The sequence below is a fragment of the Magallana gigas genome, chromosome 1, assembly GCF_963853765.1.
Source record: "Magallana gigas chromosome 1, xbMagGiga1.1, whole genome shotgun sequence".
Taxonomy (NCBI): Eukaryota; Metazoa; Mollusca; class Bivalvia; order Ostreida; family Ostreidae; genus Magallana; species Magallana gigas.
The window spans coordinates 9786230-9807816 of NC_088853.1; the positions used below are offsets into that span (position 1 = coordinate 9786230).

The 21587-nt window shown below is 31.1% G+C and overlaps 1 protein-coding gene across 1 annotated transcript in view; it reads right to left on the reverse strand.

Annotated features, from left to right (window-relative positions):
* Positions 1-385: 385 nt before the first annotated feature.
* The window catches only part of LOC105331010 (receptor-type tyrosine-protein phosphatase epsilon), an 88253-nt gene continuing 67051 nt past the window's right edge, over positions 386-21587 (reverse strand). Inside the window, exons 7-23 of the mRNA XM_066085019.1 lie at positions 16724-16827; positions 16396-16532; positions 16204-16291; positions 16016-16089; positions 15693-15729; positions 15497-15594; positions 14960-15088; positions 5359-5507; positions 4921-5056; positions 3616-3777; positions 3338-3431; positions 3094-3164; positions 2433-2567; positions 2199-2318; positions 1615-1763; positions 797-932; positions 386-542 (exon numbers count right to left, since the gene is read on the reverse strand). Coding sequence (XP_065941091.1) covers positions 471-542; positions 797-932; positions 1615-1763; positions 2199-2318; positions 2433-2567; positions 3094-3164; positions 3338-3431; positions 3616-3777; positions 4921-5056; positions 5359-5507; positions 14960-15088; positions 15497-15594; positions 15693-15729; positions 16016-16089; positions 16204-16291; positions 16396-16532; positions 16724-16827 — 1891 coding nt within the window. The 3' untranslated portion in view covers positions 386-470. The remainder of the gene's footprint in view (positions 543-796; positions 933-1614; positions 1764-2198; positions 2319-2432; positions 2568-3093; positions 3165-3337; positions 3432-3615; positions 3778-4920; positions 5057-5358; positions 5508-14959; positions 15089-15496; positions 15595-15692; positions 15730-16015; positions 16090-16203; positions 16292-16395; positions 16533-16723; positions 16828-21587) is intronic.

The following is a 21587-nucleotide window of genomic DNA, read 5'->3' on the forward strand; positions in this document are numbered from 1 at the left end:
TTATATTTGAATGCAAACTAAACAAATTAAAATTCAAAGAGGGCTTTAATAAAGACCTAAAATTGTTTTTTTTTTCATTCTTAGAATGAATTTTTGTACGTAGGATATATGTCATAACTTGGGAAACCATAAAGTGATAAGATAATGTGCTTTAACAAAAAAATAGAATAAGATTCATTCCTTAAACATGGTTTATTTTATCAAACAGGTTGTAAAGCATCCAAAACATGGTCTAGTGAAATATTGTCATTAATACATTTATTGATACCTAAAATCAACATATCAGTTAAAATACAAAACGGTTAGAATCTGTTAACTAGTTAACTCTTAAAACAATCATATTCATACAAATTCAAGCTCAAAACAATCGTTATATCAGCACAAAACAGAAATCGAACAAGAGTGTTAGAGTTATACATATACTCTGTAGAAATTGTCCAGTGTTTGTTGTAGGGTTTTACAATGTCTCCTTAACAATTTCCATAAACGCAGTCGTTGAGGAGAAATTCCGCTATGGCGTCGTGGCAAAGTTGGTACTCCTCCTAAAGAAGCAAAAGAATTGTATGAATAATTTATCAGTAATATTTACACAACAAGCGAAATCAATTTATTGCGATCCAATCTATTCAACGACAGTCTAAATGTGCAGTTAACAAAACAACACTGGTTGTAAGCTCATGTTCACTGAACAATTCCAACATAATTTTTGGTAAGGGGTTTATCTTGCAAACATAAAACAATATTTTGCATGGCCAATTGGCCTTAGTTTACAGTTGTCATGTCAAATTTTACATACCACAGTGGAGACGCACTCTGGTCTACGTATCTGGATCTGACGTACAGCTGTAAAGATGTCCACCTCTCTGTCGACGGAGATCTGTTCCAACACGTTGTATAAAACAAAGAATGGACCACAGCGTGTAGCTCCGTCTCTAGAAACACATTATAAGCATATAGTATAAAACAAAGAATAAGTTTCCACATTTTTCTCACATAAAAAATGTGAATGTTTGTTCGTGTCATTTTGTGATTGTAATTGCCGTTTCAATTGCAGTTCTATTGCATCTTAAAAAATAAGTCACAAACCTTTTTTACAATATTCCTGATACAATGTTATTTTCATAGTCAGAGTCTTTACAATATCAAATATTAAAGAAAAACAATCCTTTATTTGTGCAGTGGATCTCATGTCCCTTTTAAAGCCAAACTGTGCCAACGAAATGGACATGTTTTTTTATTTTTTAAATGTGAAACTTTGCGCTATTTACAAAATTATGAACAATTTTACTACTTTCACAATATTAAAATCATCTTGCCTCGCTGTAAATGACTGTCATTTTAGAGTAAATGATTGAAAAAAAAATATTGAAGGAAATTTTATTTTAAAGCAGAAGGTCAAAATTAAAAAAAAATCTTATTTATTAGAAATCAAACTGATACCCGTGTCTTTGTTACAATTTTAATCTTAAATTTATTGTTATATTTATCAAGTATTTTGCAAGATACAAAAATGTACTTATTATTAATCATTTCTTCAAAACAGTTAGCATTCACTGAATACAGGTAGATACAAAGAAGAAAGAATGAAGACTGATGTGATATTATTTACGTTACCTTGACAGAACGAGTACTCGGCCCTTTTGGTCAGACTTTTCAGTCTTTACTGCCTTAACTACATCCAAAAGTACTCTTTTATCCCCCTTTTTCAATCTCTCACTCCAAGTCGGGCATTCCAGAAGAGTGATATCCATTTCATTGAAACCCTTATAATTACAAATGTACAATTGAGAATAAATAGAAGTGTTATTAGTTTCTAAATTCATCACTGTTTTTGTTTTCTGTAAAAGACTTTATGTGTTTGAATCCAAATTTCAAAAAAAAGTACTGAGTCAAAAAAATTGTGAATTCATTTAGATGTCTTGAACATCCTAATTGCTGTTGAAGGGTCAAAACGGTTTGTTTGGACAAGAGTTGAACTGTCCTCTGATTAAATAGGTGAAATGTTAAATATAATGTTCTTTTGCAGTTAAAACTGCAACAGAACATTGTATTTTTGCAGCTAAAAATGCAAAGATCCATAACTCAATAATTGCATTAAAAAAAGTTACTAAGCAGTACAGCGTAATGTGTTGGTTTGAGTTTTATGGGGTTTTTTTATGTCTCATTTTTATTTGAAATAAAATAAAGGAACATGAAACCGTTGGTTGTATGTTGAGTCTGGTCATTTTGACGTTATTGCTCCTTTTTGATGACATATTTTTGACGTAGAAAATCCCGTCGAATTTGTGTTGATTTTCTGGTGGAAACCATTTGGATGTCTGTCAAAAAAAATGGAAATAAGGATACACAAAGAAAACATTATTTAAAAGAGAAAGACATCACAACCAGACAAACAAGCAGGTAAATATATTGATGAAATATTTCGTCCATACCGATTCGATATCCTTGAGTGGACACAAGAAGACGACAACACGTGCGTCAAAGTCCTTGATCAGTCTGAGAAAGCCCTCAGTGTTGTCTGAAAGAGGATACTGGGCGCTGATCAGGGATTCCTTCTCCAGATACGACTAAAGAAGATATACATAGAATAATGAAGTGTAAGTGACAAAGAAGTTAGGTAGAGGATACTGGGCACTGATCAGGGGGTCCTTCTCCAGGTACGATTGTATAAAACACACAAATATATTACAATGAAGTCTGAATGAGAGTCTTGGCCTAAGCAGTTCACAATAATACAAAATGTAACTTATTGATCGACTGAGTGCTAGTCCCATTTGATTTTTTCTTTTACAAAATATTTACCATATTAGGTGAAGCACAAACCGTGTATTTAATTTAGCTTACCTTTGCCTTTGTATAAATGATAAATAATAAATAAAATAATACAGGTTCATCGTTTTATGATAGTACTTAAAGTTTTAATTAAGGTGCAAAATCTTACGCCTTAATAGCTTTAAAATAATGTTTAAAGACAGGTATGTTTTCTACTGAGTGTTTATAGAATGTATATGGTCTTTATGTGACTGCTGTTAACATACTATTACGCACAATCAGAGGTCTGTACAGTAAATGTATTTATGTGCTATATTTAACCTGAATAAGCACAGCATTGTAGTAGGTGTTATAGCCCTTCATATAGTACAGGTGGCACATAAACTCCTCAACTACAATGAAAAAAAGATAGATTGTATTATTAAGTAGACATAAATCTGATGTCATGCGATTTTAATTTGACAAACACGATGTAGTGTTTCAGATAGAGAGCATCTTTAAACTTACAATCTCCAATGAAATAAATACAACGTTTATATAAGTATAGATATAAATAGCATGTTACCAGGAAGTACGCTTTCTGTGTAGTTCGCTGATATCTGAGCCCGACCAGATATGTAATCTTGCTGTGTATACTCCTTTCTCAAGGACAGTAACTCCTACAATTATTTCTTAATATCAAGAAAGAAATGGATATTCAAGAGGCAACGGATTGCATTTTATTCAAAACAATAACTGTAATTATAAAATATATTTTTCAAATATGAATATTTTATTCGAGAATAAAGTTATAATTTTGGGAAGGATTATTTGTTGTCAATATAAATCACAATTTAGATTAACCTCAAGTTCAGAAGACAAGGATTTCTTCTGTGTAATGTCTCCACAATTTGTATAACAAGTCAATTCTTGGTATTCTCCCCTTAAAAACTTCTCTGATTCCAAACATTTATTCTGGCCGTAAAAAGCGTCCTTCAGTGCGAGGTAAAGCAGTTTGTACTGGTCCTTAAAGTATGTTTTGGTTCGTTAAATATAAGTTTTCCGTTAAATAGTAAATAACAAAATTAACATACTTATAAATTATAAATGAATATTTTAATCAATAAAAGAACAGCTGATAAATTAAATTAATTAAACACAATGTTATGTTGCAAGAGAAGGTTTGCTCATTTGATTTAAAGAAATATTACATCATTTATTAGATTGCGTCTAACACTTTGTCATTCGCTGTACGAGATATATTTATCATGTGAAAAACTGATTTTAAAGCGATTCAATGTCTGATATCACTGGAGGAAATAATATAATTATTCATAAGACAAATGCAAGAGGAAGCTTTTGATGATAAATAATTTGGGTTTATCTTCAGAAAGGCAAAAGTCACTTCCGTGATTTCAGATAGGATTTATTATGTTTGTTTTATCATCCAATTAATATCGCTTAAACAACATGCCTCTTACATAATGTGTATTTGTATTGTTAACAATAGGAAGTATTTTAAAAATTTTGAAAACAAATGGTCAATGTCTTGTCAATAAGGACATCATTTATAAGGAACTTTTATATAACAAATCGTTGTTTTCTTCCGCTGGTATAGCAAAATAAACACATTAAAACTGCGCTTAAACTTATTTTGAATACGCGGCAAATCAGTAGAAGGCGAACAGGAAGGAATTATACCCAACTCTTAACTTTTATTTTGCTTCCTCGCTTGATTATATTTGTAATAATAAATTTTAAGACCATAAATTTCTGGAAACTTTGTACTTATTGTACCATATATTGAAACTGAATTATTTCTTAAAAACTGAATTCTTTCATACACTTTTTTTCTATTAATGTGCGATAGGTTGAAAAAAAAACCTTAAATAAATAATAAAGTCAATTTTCATAATAAACAGGCGACCATGATGAATTTATAAGAATATCTTGATTAAGGATAAAACAAAGATTTGTTGATTAGTTACTATTCGAGTATAATTATTCATGATCCCTACAAATAAATGTTGACTATTATTAAAAAAAAATACAGATACAGATACAGATTCTGTACATTTTACATTTCTTTATCAGAATTATTAAAAATTGGAAATATATATATATTTTTTTTTGACTTTTTGAATTAGTTGTAGCTATAAAAGATCCTACATCTCCCTGTATCATGTTCATCCGGTCCTTCCTCATGGTCCTGACGTACATCGGTACGTTGATTTTACCAGTTGTCTTCCCTTCCCGGTAGAGGGCGTCTAACGCAATGTATGTCCCAGTTCTGCCTACTCCCGCACTAAAAATTCAATGTATATAATTACGTTTTGTTGTTTGTAATTATCATTGAAAGTTGTTTTCTAAAATGAGATTTATTTCTCTAACAAATTATATAATTTTTTTCAAAAGAGGTCTGCCTCGTCTTGTTTTATTTCAATGAAATAATGAGTATTTTCACACATTGTTAGTACAAATATCTATAATGGGTTTTATTTATTGCATTACGGTGAATAAATGTTTTAGTTTTATATTGAATTGTTTACTACTGTTAAATGTTATAAAAAGGTGTAAAGCATCCTATTTAAATTAGTCACCGTGTACCTGCAGTGTACTACTGTGTACTTTCCAGCAGAGTTAGTAGTGGCTCTGATCACGTGACGATGGAACACGACCAGACTGAGAGGATCAGCCACTCCGTGGTCTGACCACGTGGTATAGTGGAACATCGTCACCTGACGGTCTGTTCTGGTCTTAAAAATATGATTGATTTTAGTACAAAATGAACTAATGTTAAAGGCGACCGACGTCAGTTTGCATTTCACACACGTTTGTTCATTCTAGTTAATACCCAGTCATTATAAAATCTAAAGGAAATAGCTCGATACTGAACACAAGTTTATGTTATAGCCATGTTTTCCGTTGTAAGACAGGTGAGCGATGCCTGTTATAATATACCAAATGTATATAACTCTTTTTTGTAGGAGAACGTTGTAAAAGTTGAGACATTGTGTAAATTGACAAATTGACATGAAGAATTAAATATTGTAGGCTTTGGAAATTTAACACATATATATTTGCGCTATTTTCAATGTTGTATATACATGTATCTTTAATTTGTTTTGATGGTGCAATGTACAAATATACGTGTGTATTGCTTAATATAAATAGCCAAATCTGGTGCATTTTTATATTTTTAAATGACGCCCTTTTTAACCTGATTGAAGAATTCTCAGTTTCTTACAAATGGTAAAAAATGATAATACTTACTTTATTTAAAAATTAAGGACCAAATATATTGTAATATTTTGCACTTTGTTTCGAATAGAAGAAAATTATATTATTTAAATGTACCTGCATTTTTAGATGGTCACTTAAGCGAACCAGATAATATATGTTTAATGGAACTTTGCAAATATTTTGAGATGGGGAATATTATACATGGTCAAAATAAGAAGTGTTGCTTTAGCAGTTTTTACACATTTAAACCCAACTTAGACTTCCTTTAATAAACAGAGCCTGTATGAGAGGGTAACAGTAGAAATTAACCCCCTAAAAACCATTGTTAACAGACCACAAGCGAAGGATGACTATAGGTTTCGAGAGGGGTCGATTTCAAATGTTACCCTCCCATATATACACTATTTATTTTTTAATAGTACCGAATGTCTTATTGTTAATGAAAACTCTACTGCTGACTTGAATTCTACGGCGAACCTTACGCGCATTATTTACGCGTATGTAACAGGGATGGGGTCGATTACTTTCAAAATTAATCGATTAAATTACAATTACTTTGGGTTTTAATAGTAATAGATTACAGGATAATCACATCCATTTTTATAAGTAATCGATTTCATTAGATTACTTTTCCTCATTGTAATCATGATTACTTGTGATTACTTTAAATTATATTATTTGTTTTTCAATTTTTTTTATAGTTTAAATGTTTCATTTAAAAAAAAAACAGTGCATTTTTTGACAGGACTCTTTATTCTGGTGTCAATGTGATTTGTTGCATTATTTACTATTTGAAGTAGTTTTTGCATTCCCCGATATGTATGCAGAACAGTATCTACATTTGGCTTTCACAATACCCGATGATGGTTAATCATCAGAAAACTCAAAATGTTGTACAGCAGACATCTTTCTCTAAACAAAGTCCAATTAAAAGTGACCCTTAAAATAATTTTCCCAATTAAATAAGCACAGTATGTGAACTGTTTTCTAATGCGCCTAAAAGCAAGGACTGTTGAATAGCAAACTCATGGTATCGTGACTGGACATGAATTTAAACATGCCCAAGGGCAATAAAGTAATACTGGCCAACTTAAAGACTGAACCTTATTCACTAAATATAAGATCCAATGAATAATGATTTCAACCTATTGAATTTTGTCATTGTAATCATAAAATTAATCAAAAATCAATCATGATTACAGGACTTTTTCACAGAGTAATCGATTAAACTACGATTACTTGTCATAAGAAAAATGGATGATTACTGATTAATCATGATTACTCAGCAACTTGTAATCGATTACAGCTGATTACGATTACTGATTATTACCAATCCCTGGTATGTAACAAAACATTGTGTTATCTGTTGTTAAATATGTTGCTAACGCTGAGGGTAATAGAATGAATAATAAATTGCGTCTAAACTCATCAGATTTTACTATTTAATTTGAAAGTATAATAAAAATTGAATGACATTATATACTGTGAACCGAAACCCCTATATCATTTACTATTTTTTTATGCAATATCGTGCTAGTGCACATTACTTACATTATTAAAAGTATCGCATGAAAAGAAATCACCATTTTCATATATATGAATCTTAAAGCTGACATGAATTCATAAAAACGCATTATTTCCCTTTTATCTCCGACTACCGCCATATTAGTTGTCGATTTCTATTGTTCTGCTCATCGCTACACACCCCCTATATAAGGCCGAGAGCACTTTTCAAGCTTCACCGCATTCAGGAATTTCATACACCCGAACACGTTACCTTGGACGAAAAGACTTGTAAAAACGCGTTTTGAACAAAAATAATATGACAACCACTGCACTGGCAAGATATATCCAATAAACGACGAAACAAGACAGACTGAAATCCAGGCGCAGATACTTCGAAAATTCCTCGATAATTGTAGACCGTTTTCCTGTGTATGTTATAACATCACACGTGCGCAAACCACACACTGTGGCAGATCGAACAATGTAAATTATCGCATGGATTTTAGAAATGGGGCGTTTGTGTAGGAACGAATTGAAACATTGTTGCTTTCTTGGATTTACTATCATTTAGCTACTGTGTTGGATGTAGTGTCGCCGGGGTTTTCAAGAAGATGCAGACGTTATGCACTCTGTACGAACGACACTCGTGTTCGATGTGCATGCGAAGTAAGGCAGCACCTTCCGTGCAAAATAATACGGATACCTTGGACATCCTTTCAAAGAATAAATATATTTTGTATTTCATTGATTGTTGTTTTCTTTATTCTTTATTACTACAATTTGTAGTTCATGCATTTAGAAGTCCGTGCAACGCGAATGCCTCGATCGGAAAGCAACCGACCGTAACTTTCTCAACCGGTTTATATACTCCAGTGGCAGTAGAGGAGCGATCGAAACTAATATGGCCACTAAATGCTTTTATGAATTCATGTCAGCTTTAAGTTGTAACTTTTACTTTGGTAATTTTTGTTTCAGAGTATAACTTTCCTTCATCTCAGCAACATTATATTCCCGCGGTCTTCTTTAAACACTGTGACGTTTAGAATAGTTCATAAAAGTAAATGTATGAATGGAACAAGAAATTTACCGTAAAGTGACAAAACTATGGCGCTTATGAATTGTTCTTACTCATACATAAATACAAAAAATGCAGTATTTTTATCTAAATTTTGAATTAAAAGGATTATCATGGGTTGGTGATAACTTAACAAGTATTAAATCTTTTGAACTTTGAAAATGTGCTTAATTATCAGGTCACAATTAGTTAACTGAACCGTAGTACAATGCTATCAAAATTTTAAACCTCAATATATCGGTCTTAATAAATTTGTGGAGAAAAGTCACATAACGTTTCAAATATATTACATGTACAATCATTATAATCTTTAACATGTTAAATGGAAATTAAAAAAATATGAACTGCAAATCATTGCATGCAATACAATTTTATTTAGTCAATCACAAATGATAGAGTTTGCAAAACAGTCGTGGTGCATGCGCTAAAAATTTAGAGAGCATCTTCATAAACGATGTATCGGTATGTTAACTTATGTTAATATCCATATGTTGCTATATATAGTGACAAATATAGTGTTCGAATATGAATATGGCGTTCCATACGCGACATGAACAAAAATGTGATCGGAATATTTCAATGAAATATCATTAGTTGATATGCAAGGTCCTTTGGAGAAAAAAAACCCCAAATACATGCATGCAACACCATACGAGGTAAAATGATTAAATATTTTATAAAAATTATAAACCCAGCAGTTAGGGTTTTTGTTTTACCAATTATTAAAATATGGTTACCTTAATGCAATCTCAAACGTCTAAACACATGACAATCATAATTAAACTAGAAAAACGATATGTGTAGTATTTGAGATGCAGTAGTAGAGCAGCTGGGCACATATTAGTTAAAAACAGTTTAACATATGACAGCATTTCCACTGGCACATTGTTTTAAATCAGTTTTTGTATATATTGTAATTTAATACAAGTGCCAACGTATGCTATTTAGCTGCCTTTTTCTATACTATATATTTGACTGCCGTCATGAGAAAAGGGCCCTTAAGGTCAAAATTTCACAAACTCATTTTTTGTCAATTCTGATTAGTCAGCTCTTTCTGAATACAAATATACAAAGATATCCAAGATCTTGTGTATTTTAAGCAATTTATGACAATTTTAGTAAGAGATGTTAACACGACTTTGACGTAGCTCGTCGAAAACCTCACGACGTCACGAACGTCAAAGTTTTTGGCATTATTATTTTTCTTCTATCCTTCCTTTCATCGTCTTTAATTGTTTGAAGTAGGATTAATTAATAATTTTCTACAATTCTATATTTCTTACAATTTTCACAAAAGAGATCAAGACATTTTGAATAACCAGATATAGTTAAAGTTCTGCGCACTTCTGATGGCTCCACATGCACTACCCCCCCCCCCCCCCCACCCCCCGAACATAAGATAGAGAGATAAAGGATATCTAAGGAAAACAAATATCAGTTCTCTCCCCAACCTTTGAATACATCAAATTTATTTAATGAAGCTGCCGAGAAGCAAAAAATCAAACATGTAACAAACATAAAGATGGTCAAATTCGATGCCTATGTTTCCACAATTTCGGGGCATTGTCAAATTGCATACACGAATCTATTTTCAAAAAGAGAAATGTTTATTCTCTTTAATTAACATTTTGCACGGAAATTTTATCGCATATTTACTAATATTACTTTTTAAATATCTTCATAGTTCTGAAACAAGTTTAAAATCAATTATAGCTTTTTGAAACTCGGATGTTATGGTGTTAAATTATTGTCAAGATTTTTCTTCTCTTTTGTACGTTATCAACACTTAATTCTTATGAAATGAACGATGGAAAAAATCGGCTTCGACTGTCTCACTGAAAAGTAATTACAACTTAAAGACAACTTTATTCAAACGCTGCATGGCAAGATGCAAATAGAAACAAAATGTTTTATTTACAAGCACTTAGTTGATAATTTTTGCTTACAATACTATTTAGAAAAATCAATACCAAGGTTGTATAAAAAATGTATTTCCAAAATGAGGTTGTCCTCACATAATTTGCTTATTGAAACAGGTCGACATAAAAATATACCAAGAGACAAAAGATTTTGTAAAACTTGTATAACAGACATTGAAGACGAATATCATTTTATACTTGTATGTCCAATGTACTTAGCATTACGATCAAAGCTCATAAAAAAGTATTACTGGTGTAAACCATCCATGTACAAATTAATACAGTTATTAAGTGTTAACAATATTAAAGAATTGTGTAATTTAGGAAAATTCATTTACAAAGCCCTCACACTCAGAATGGTTTGACTATATAAAGTGTCATTTGCTGATTTCAATTGTTATTACTATCAATATATATATAATATATGTGTTATTTCATTCTCCAAATACAAATTATTCTATAGATTTGTAAGGACTGACCGTCCATTATTATTATTATTTATTCATGTATTGTTCACATTTATACATGTAAGTGCTATAAGACGTATGTCTTTGCAATAAAGAAATTGAATTGAATTGAACTACACGAATGTGGACAGTTGAATTGAGAGAAAAAAAATTTTAAAACAAAAGTGGCATCTTATATTTATAGATTAAAATTTACATCCACTAAGTATGATTCCCTCTATTTCGTACGAAATTGATTGTAATTCACAGCTGTATAAAAACAGACAGGACTGAAATCTACTCGGTCCAGTTCTAACCATACAGTTTATCGATCGGTCAAAATCTTTAGCAACCTAAGAAAAATCACGGATTGCACGAACTAATCATGATGATACCAAACTCAAATTCCCATAGAAGACACTTTGGCTACAGCTTTCATATATCGTTCTGGTGTACATTAACAATAATTTGATGACCTTAACTTACTTTTTCGATCAATTCAATTAATTAATTAATTAAATAAAAGATGTAAATATAAACAATAAAATGCTTTCTTCGGCGATACATGCGGGCTACATAGATAGCCACATTACAGAACGCGGGTTACATTATTTTTTTCGGTACCGATCGCTACATATTGTTTATGTTTATTGTTTAAATATATTCGTGCACACCTAATTAAGTGTATCAAATACGACAGACCAACAAAATACAAAAGCCACCCCACGTCCTGAATCTACTCTTCTATTCAATCGCTTTGTAAGTTCACGCATACCGTTGTATTGTTGTGATGCGATTTTTATAAACCATAATCGTTGAAATAATTAATTATGTTTAAGCATTATTCACTTTTTTTTCAAAATGCAAGATTGCAAGTAAATTTCAATAAGGCTTCTGCATTAAATATGGCCATTCTTTTGCACTAATTGGTAGTACAGTGCCGATAGACGTTGCTTATACTCAGTAAGAAGTAACATTTTTACATGTTGACTAAATTAACTTATTATTTTATTAATTTTCTTATTATCGATGTTACATGATGGATGAATAAATCTCTCTCTCTCTCTCTCTCTTTCTCTCTCTCTCTCTCAAATATCGGCCAAGTGATTAACAATTTTAAATAAAATGACAAATTAAATGGTAGACGTTTATAGAGTGCATAAAGTTGCATACGGTATTCCGAAGTTTTAAGAAAAATCGCGATCCTCGGATTTTTTTTTATTGCTGTACATTGTAACAAATACACATAGACATTGACTTCAGTATCATCGAAATTAGTTCCTTGTATAAAAAAGAAAAGATGAGAAACCATCATCTATGAAGGTGAATTGTACGGCCATGCATCTTATTAATTGTTAATGTCGCACATGTAGTGTTTATATTTATCGATGAGCATGAATTGATTTTTAAAACGGCAATTTTATCGACTTGATATCAAACATACATAGTAGTATAATGATTGAGTTTACAAACCTGTTTCATTTAAGGAATTTTGAATCATGTACGTAACTGATTTGAGATGAATATAATCATATAAAATGCCATAAATCCATGAAAATGTGGTGAGTTTTCAGGCATGTTATGACTGATTTTTATGTACGTTAGCTCAAAAAGTACACACAAAAAGTGGATTTGGGTTGTTGAATTGCACAAGAAAACAAAATATGTTGCGCTCAAATAATAAACAAGTTTTTCATTCGTACAGGTATACATGTATATACTTTGATGTTGTTTAATTAAAGGCACTTTACTTTTTCCATGAAATTAAATGCGATATATCAGAGTAGATTTTTACGCTGTCAAAATATTTCTCAAACTCTTCTAATCTGTTAGTTATAGCTTTTTAATTCGTTAAAAAATTTCAACATTTTATCGCAAATTCTTAAATTGTAATAGAATATGCGGGCATTATTTTTTATGTCGGCAGTAGCACTATAATAGAGACATAGCCGCTTCTCTCGTGTTCCTTCCGACTAATTTAAAAAATGCAGAATCGCCTCCCGTGAGAAAAATTTCCAAACTTATAATTTGAAATATTTTACTTGTATTGTTTCACAGATAACTGTTAGATTTGAACAATACTGCTCTGTATTGATTCGGTATGTCTCAGCCTTCAACCCCTCTTATCAACAACGAGTGTGGAGTGTAGTTTTTTTTACTTAAATCATACATGTATATATTGCTCATGCAAATTTAAGTTGTATTATTTTACTCAGATTACTATGTAAATCATCATCGGAAATCCACGACCAGTTTTGCATTCAATTATACGCGTATGCGAGACGGGTCTTTGGTTTCTAACAATGATTTATTAAAAAGTGATTTCCCAATTAGAGCATATTTTCATCACACACTGGAATGTAAAATGTGGTGTTTAAGTTTCATAGCAGATGCATTTAAAAGCAGCAATTTAATGACGTCTCAGCAGCAACTTGGGTGCAATATAACGCGTTCGAAATGTGTAGATATTGACGTTACATGTGTATATTTCAGTTATCAAATGTTTATTTTTTAAGTCAACATATAATATTTGACTGAAAAAAAATGTTAATCGGGGTATTAAAACAAGGACAGACGTGTCGACTCTAGTTATACAGAAAACACAACGCAGACGCAGAAAAAAAAATAGAAACAGAAAAAAAAATGCGTTTAAAATGCCGCAACTTTGACGTCGTTTTCGGAGCATTGTGACGTCAAAAGATAAGGGCCCTTTTCTCATGACGGCAGTCATTTCTATATAATTTACAACAATGCTGTTCTACACGGTTCATACAATCTTATGATTAAATACATTTTTCAGCCATTTTCATATTCGTGTTTTAATTTGTTTTCTGAGAGAAATGCAATAGTTTTCCTAAAACATCATATGAAGTAATATATGCAACTCAGGATTCGATTTTTTATAAAATTATTCAAAATTTGTACACGACATGAAACATTTACTTAACTCAGATCAATCACACATATTTCCTTTCGAGAGACCCCCGACCCCCTCCGATATATTTTGATCTAACATATCCTCATCCTATGTTTTAGATATAATTAGAATGCTGGATTATACACAAATGATTCATATCTCTGCAGAAATGACGCGCAATGCATCTCTGTTCTGTTTTTCGTACAAACTTTGTTCTGATTGGTGTTTTTAGACGTAAGGGGCGTTTTGGGCTTGACTTTACTCTTGTCAGTTAAAATAATATTCCGAAAAATAGTATTAACAAACTCATTTGGGGGTGTGTACAAAGAAGTACAAACTTGTTAACCTGTTGTAAATAAAAGCAACCATGATACATCGGTTTCACCAGTTGCTTGATGTGCGTACTTCCGACACCTTTAGTCTATATATTACAGTAAACACTATAAGTCGAAATATCCTACTAGATTGAATTGTTTTTAACGCGTTAAATGTGGAACAAGAATACAGAATGGTTTCTAACCGAATTCACTGGTTTCAATCAGTAAGTAAAAATCTAAAAAAAATTCTCGTTGAATTATTATTGTAAAGGAACTAAACCGTGAAAACCTCTTTAACGAAAGTTACATGTAACCACATAATGAAGATATGTCATTCAGCCTTCACTGAAAGGTCTAGATATGTAGCAAGATGGAAGAATTGTGGAATTCATTCACCCTTCAGGTGAGTGGCAGAATCCCGCTCTCTGAATTGCAATATTTTACATCTGTTTTATAAGCAAAGCTGTGCATTATGCGTATGTTAGTTATGCTTGATAATAGTTTATTATAACATAATATTTTTTTTACTCAATCAATGAATTTAAATGTAAACAAATAAAGTTTACCTAATTGAAAATTGGATGTACATTGATCAATATTCTGATTTTAGAACAGCATTGGCTGACGTTTGGGACGTGCTATATTATTGTTAACAAGAAGTCGACTAAGAATTGTATTGTGAACATATATGAATAAGCGTAAGATCTGCTATAAACCTACATATATCTGGAAGTTCAGATGTTTTTCTTTATTTATATTAGTTTGTTCCTATAGTTAAATTTTACCGATTTGTTGTGTATCTTAAATCGCCTGATGATGTACTCAGCGTATGTTTTCTCCTCTAAATGTCTGACTGTTAGTGTCCCTCCCTGTAGTTTGTCGTTGATATCTGGCCAGTATTGAGCGCACTTATTCTATTATAAATGGAACGATAAAAGAGAAAGGTTTAAAAAAATTAGAAAGGTTATTAAATTATCAACTACATACATAGGCAAGTTCTCCATTTGTAAGAAGGTTCTTTTAACGTTTATTATCTTTGGTGTAAATATGAATTACAGATATATTTATGTTAACAATGCAATGGCTTTTTAGCAATTCATGCTAGTATGAAGGTAGCAAACTTTGAAAAAAAAAACAACCCGCGTTTGCAGTACGTGGTGTTTTAGTTGCTAAGCGTGTCTCCCGGTCAATGAACTGGTTAGAACTAGGTCATTTGGATTTAAGCTCTTTCGGTTTCTAAAGAGCTATGAATCACAATCGGTTTGCTAAAGATATCAAGGAGGAAATACAATACTTAGTGAATGTAAATATTATATATTAACCTTTGTGCCCTCAGTTAGATTGGTCAGACAGACAATGTTGCAAACATCTTCTTGCCAGATCATGTTCCAAAAATCTGCTATTGTTTTTGGCTTTGGACCTTAAAAATAAAAAAAATAAAACATTATAATTTATCACAAAGTATAAAATAAGAGTAATAGAAATATTAATGAAATAAGCCCTTTGTTAGGTCAGTACCTTGGGTGGCAATATAAGTCCGCCTCTCACGTGTATCCTATTAATTATATTTGAATAATGTAATATTAAGCTTTTACATTTGAATGCAATCGGGTAAAACAGGTTGAGAAGCATATTAACTTGAAATAGCCTGTAATATTTTAAAACAATAACAAAAACCATGCGTATCTTAACTTTTTCATGACACCATTTGCTTTTTATATGGTTATTCACAATATATAATACTAGATTTTTATATACAAAGAGGTGAGGTGATAGTGTCATTGATGATAGTCTATCACGCATTTATTTAAGGAATTGTACACTGTTTATGAGGTACTTGCCTCAATATAGTTTGCATTGATATACCCCTCATTATTACTGGTCGTAGTCTTTAGAATAACACGTGAGTGGTCATCTACAGTTAAAGAAAACATTATGAAAGTATCAATGAAGTCTCGATTCAGGTGTTTTAATCTAATTTTATTTACCGTTATATGCACCAATGTTAGTTTCGACTTTAAATACATACAGGGGAATATGGTTGTGTATCTATTTTTAACTTTATTTTCCTGTTTCTTTCCCTCTAAGCACGGGTGAAGCTCCCCTCGAGGTATGTTCTGTAATGTAAATGTAATTAATACATATATTCTTCATCTACAAAAATCGTGTTTATAACAACGAATATTAACAAAAGGAAACAAATTGACAAAATATATCTTACGTGGTATTCACTTTTAAATCCGGCGTTTTCATTTAAAGACATGTTTGTAATCTGTGCTTTCATATTCCTGACAGGAATATATTTATTGGTTGGAGGACCCCTTTTTGTTTTTTCAGGCAAAGCATATATTGTCTCTTCTTCACCATTTGCAAGAAAGATTTTGTAATAAAAATTCTACCGTAACATTATTTTTTGTTAGATTTGATTTTGGCTATAAGTTTGATACTGTATCATCTATCACATAGTATTTTAAGCCAATAAAAATAAAGTTGAAATGAATAGCATTCATAACTTTCAAACACCTGATTATGTGAATTGTGTTGCTTACTTAATAAGTTTGACTGTTCAATCTTCGGCTCATTTGTACGAAGAGGCTTTGCTTCCAAAATAAATGATTGTCTTTTAGCCATTGTCGTTGATTTTCGTTTTAGTCTGCATTATTTAACACCAAAAATTAATGCAAGTAATTGAGGAGAAAGTTGTCATCAGAAAAATCACAAAATTATCTTAAGGTGTATGTACGTAGATATATATATATATATATATATATATATATATATATATATATATATATATATATATATATATATATATATATATATGATTAAACGAATTTGTGTGAAGGCAATAGGAGGCATACCGAAAAACAATCAAAGCCATAACAACTCCGATTATTACAATTACAGATGTGCCAACCGTTCCTCCAACAATGACCGGTAAATTGTCCGATGAATCAATTATACGTCGTGCATTGTTTTTAGTTTCCAGAGAATCTGAAACAGTATATAAATAATGAAGAATTGTTTGTAAAATTCCAAAAATTCAACATGAAAAATGTCGATTTCATACAACTAGGCACATTGATTTTTTAAAAAGAAATTTTATAACAAATCGAAATCCAAGAATTACTAGTATACCATAACATTGCTTCCCTTCTGTACAGCCATACAGACAACTCCCGTTGATTCTGTCACATGTCTGGTTGATACAGTGAACATCGCAACTATACTGGCAATTATCTCCATAGGACAACATGCATTCTGAATATTTTATAATATATATTTTACTGTCATTTCCAGTTATATTATGAATGTTTGATTGTTTCTGCATATCATATTTCACATTGCTTAAGATGCTTTTTATGCAATGGCTTTTTTTTTTGGGGGGGGGGGTGTTTGCTTTTTTCTGGTTTGTAAGTTTTTTTTTGTTTTTTTGCTTTTCATTGGTTTTTTTTTTTTTTTTTTTGTTTTTTTTTTTTGGGGGGGGGGGTGTTTCATTGTTGAATAGGTATATATCATTTGAGTTATGCACAATTACATTTAATAATCTATCTTCTTTACATTTTTTAAAGAAATGAAGTATAAATGCTTGAGAATGACGTTTACTCTGTATATTTAAATGTCCACTGATAATAATTAAACAATCCTCATTTATTGTATGTAATAAAGTTTTTTTTTTATAATTATGGTTTTTTTCACTTTAAAAATCAAGATCGAAATCATACTTATTTAGTTTCTGGATATGGAATATTTTGTGAATAGGAATAAGTAAAAGGAATGATTAAATTTAAAGACTTTGACTTGAGATTTGCTTAACTTTGAAAAAATTAGTAATTAATTAACATTAATTTTGATAAATGAATCATATAAGAGTAGTGTAGCTACACGAAAATAAAGAATAAGGTTTTAAAGGGGCATGATCACGAATTTGTTTAAATTTTATTTTTTTATTTTATTGTTTACAATGCTTTAGTAATGCAAATCTAATGATCAACCAAAATGTAAGACCTAGTTGTAGAGTTATTAGCAAAATAAAGAGATCACAACTTTTTTTTCTATGTAAACAAGCAGGTCATGTTTTGTTCACTTGGTTCAATATACCGGTATAAAGTTCTTTTTAAACGGATTTTTCTATCAGCTATATTGTTTCTGAACAAAGCTATACACTTCCCAGCATTGGTCACATTAATTTTTGTCTAAAACTTGAGTTTACTTTTCATCATTCAAAATGTAAACAAAATCATGACCTGTGCTTCATTTATATGACAAAGAAATGAAAATACGTAACTTGCTTATAACTCAATAACTGACACTCAGATTTTGGTTGACTATTAAAAATACATTACTGAAGCATTGTAAACATTAAAAACTCGGAAGTAAATGTGGCCCCAAATCCTCGGTACAGTCGGTTCAAGCATATCTTTTACAACATACACAATAGCATAGCATAGCATTGAAATTTCATAGCATAGCATACAATCTCTAAGAATCGCTTTTGTCATATCATACCATAGCATACCATACAACATTATTTTAACTCGGTTTTAAATGTGTTTATTTGAAAATAAAATAAATGTTTACATGATAGATTTGTGGTAAACTTTGGCTTCTCATAATTTTACTTCGAAATGCGTGGAACTCTTCTGTGTATGGAGTCGTTTTTGTTCAAATCTCATAGCATACCATATCATTAAGCCCTTAATTTCAATTTCTCATTGAATAACATACAAATCTCATAGCATATCATAAAAATCGCATATCATAGCATGGCATTAAATTGTAAAAGATGTGCATGAAATGACTGTATGTCCTTTAAAGATTGTAAAAATTATGCAGTTTAAAGGACAGTGTTTGGAGCAAAATAGGAGTGGTTTTTTTTTGACTGGAAAACATCGAACGCATGCTTGCTCAAGTATAAATTTTAACTTTGATGTCTATAATTATATGAACAAAAACATATATTAAAATTGTACTTCAGAAGACGCTCTTTGTTTTCAAAAGAAAAATATAAAGGGAACTAGACTCTTGTTGCAAAAGCAACAACAAGATCTTCCGTTTTGATATACATGTATCAATTTAACTGTAAGACATTGATTCTCTCACAAAGAAAAAAAAGGGGATATGATAATTATTGTGAATGATTTATCCAGACGTTACTTACATGTAAAACAACGAGAATGAAAAAGAAATCAATTTTTGATGTACTTTCTGTGACGACCGAAAGTAACGCCGAACTAAACATAAATGTTAACCATGTGTACAATCATAAGTCAATCTTTCCTCAAAGTTTGGTTGTTCACGTCTCTGCCAAATTTAAGATCTCTTTGAAACAATATCTTTTGTCTCGGGACCGGAAACGGACAAACGGAAGTGATTAATAAAAACAAAAGCTTGTATTTCTCGTACATTTGCACTGTTTATCAGGCTAGATGAAACACCCAAGACAGTCAGTTAAACTCGTTAAAAACATGATTTGTTTGAACCCTTCCGGTAAGAACCGGAAGTGACAGTTGAAAAAATAAACCCATTAAACACATCCCCAATCAAATTTCTATCAATCATGAAAGCTTCGCGTCTCAATTACTTACAGTGACAAAAATCTCGCGGACATCAAATTTGTAAAAAGAAAAGCTACATAGAGATGTATGAGATATCTCACCGGAAGTAAAATTTATTTGCTAATTTAACATTATATAGATGACATATGTAAGATTATATACTGATATTTTCATTTTATTTAAAATAAATAAAATATGAAAAAAAAAACTAATTTTTGAAGTGCTTCCGGTGACGACCGGCAGTTACGCTGAACAAAAAAATATAATGTAAACACATATACATACATAGGTCTATTATCCCACAAAGTTCAAATCGTCACCGTTTTTTAGATCTCTAAGAATCAAGGTTTTTGGTCTCGGGACAGGAAACGGACAAACGGAAGTGTTCGATGAAAATGACTTTATTGGCTATCAATTTATCTTACATTGTCTAACATCCCCAATCAAATTTCTATCAATTATGAAAGCTTCGTTTCTCAATTACTTACAGTGACAAAAATCTCGCGGACATCAAAAAGGGAGAGCTAAATAGAGATATTTGGATATCTCACCAGAAGTAAAATTTATTTGCTAATTTAACAATATATAGATGATATATGTAAGATTGTATACTGATATTTTCATTTTATGTAAAGTGTTTATGTTAAGTGCTTCCGGTGATGACCGGAAGTTACGCCGAACAAAACAAAAGAGTGTATACACATGTACATACATAGGTCTACGATACCACAAAGTTTGATTGTTCAAGTTGTCACCGTTTTTGAGATCTATAGGAAACGAGGTTTTTTGTCACGGGACAGGAAACGGATAAACAGAAGTGTTCAATGAAAATGAAAGTTGGTACCGGCAACGTTATTTTTTACAAGATAAACGATAGGATAGGATTCACGCACGATAGGATAGCATTAACGCACGACAGAACAGTATACGCGCACGAAAGGATAGGATTAACGCACGATAGAACAGTATACACGCACGATATGATAGGATTGATACACGATAGGAAAGGATAAACGATGTCCATGATAAACGTATGATCGCTTTAAACGATATTTACGAACAAACTGAAAATGGCAGAATTTGAGAGAGAACACGTACAAATAAAGATTTACGTGGAATTTCTTTTTAGTAACAATTGCCGAGTTGTTAATCATCGCTGCATCATTTATAGAATGTATAAAAATTACCAGTTAATTTTTTTTCAACTAAAATTATGAGTTTTAATGATCAATACATTTTCTGTATTGTTTAAATTGTTTTCATTACCGAACACCCTAGCCGATCGCCGCGAATATTTCAGCCCGAGATTAAATCACTCGGAAAATAGCGGGTTTAATTATATAAATCCAACTCTTGTATAAAGTAAATATAAAATCTATCATAAGTACATTTCTTTCTGTATAAGAAAATGATGCATTAAAAACGAATTATTACAGACAAGTTAAATAAATATTTACGCAGATACACATTCCGCGTACGATTTGTTAACATTGTTTTCATTATCACACACCCTAGCTGATTGCCGAGAACATTTCAGCCTGAAATCAAATATCACACGGAAAATAACGATTTTAAAATACAACTCGGGTTTTAAATAAATATAAATTATATCATAAATAGTTTTGTTTCTGTAAAATATGATGCAACAAAATTATATTGCATAAAAGTTAATGTTTACGCAGGTATACACTCTGCGTACGATTTATTATATTCGATACACAGGTAAATATGTTACCTTGTTCCTAAAAACTTCGTTTTTCAATTTCAATGTTAACAGATATGATTTACATATAATATTGGTTAATTTTGATCTAAAAAAATTTAAAAATTAGTATCCTGACGGAATGTTGGATAG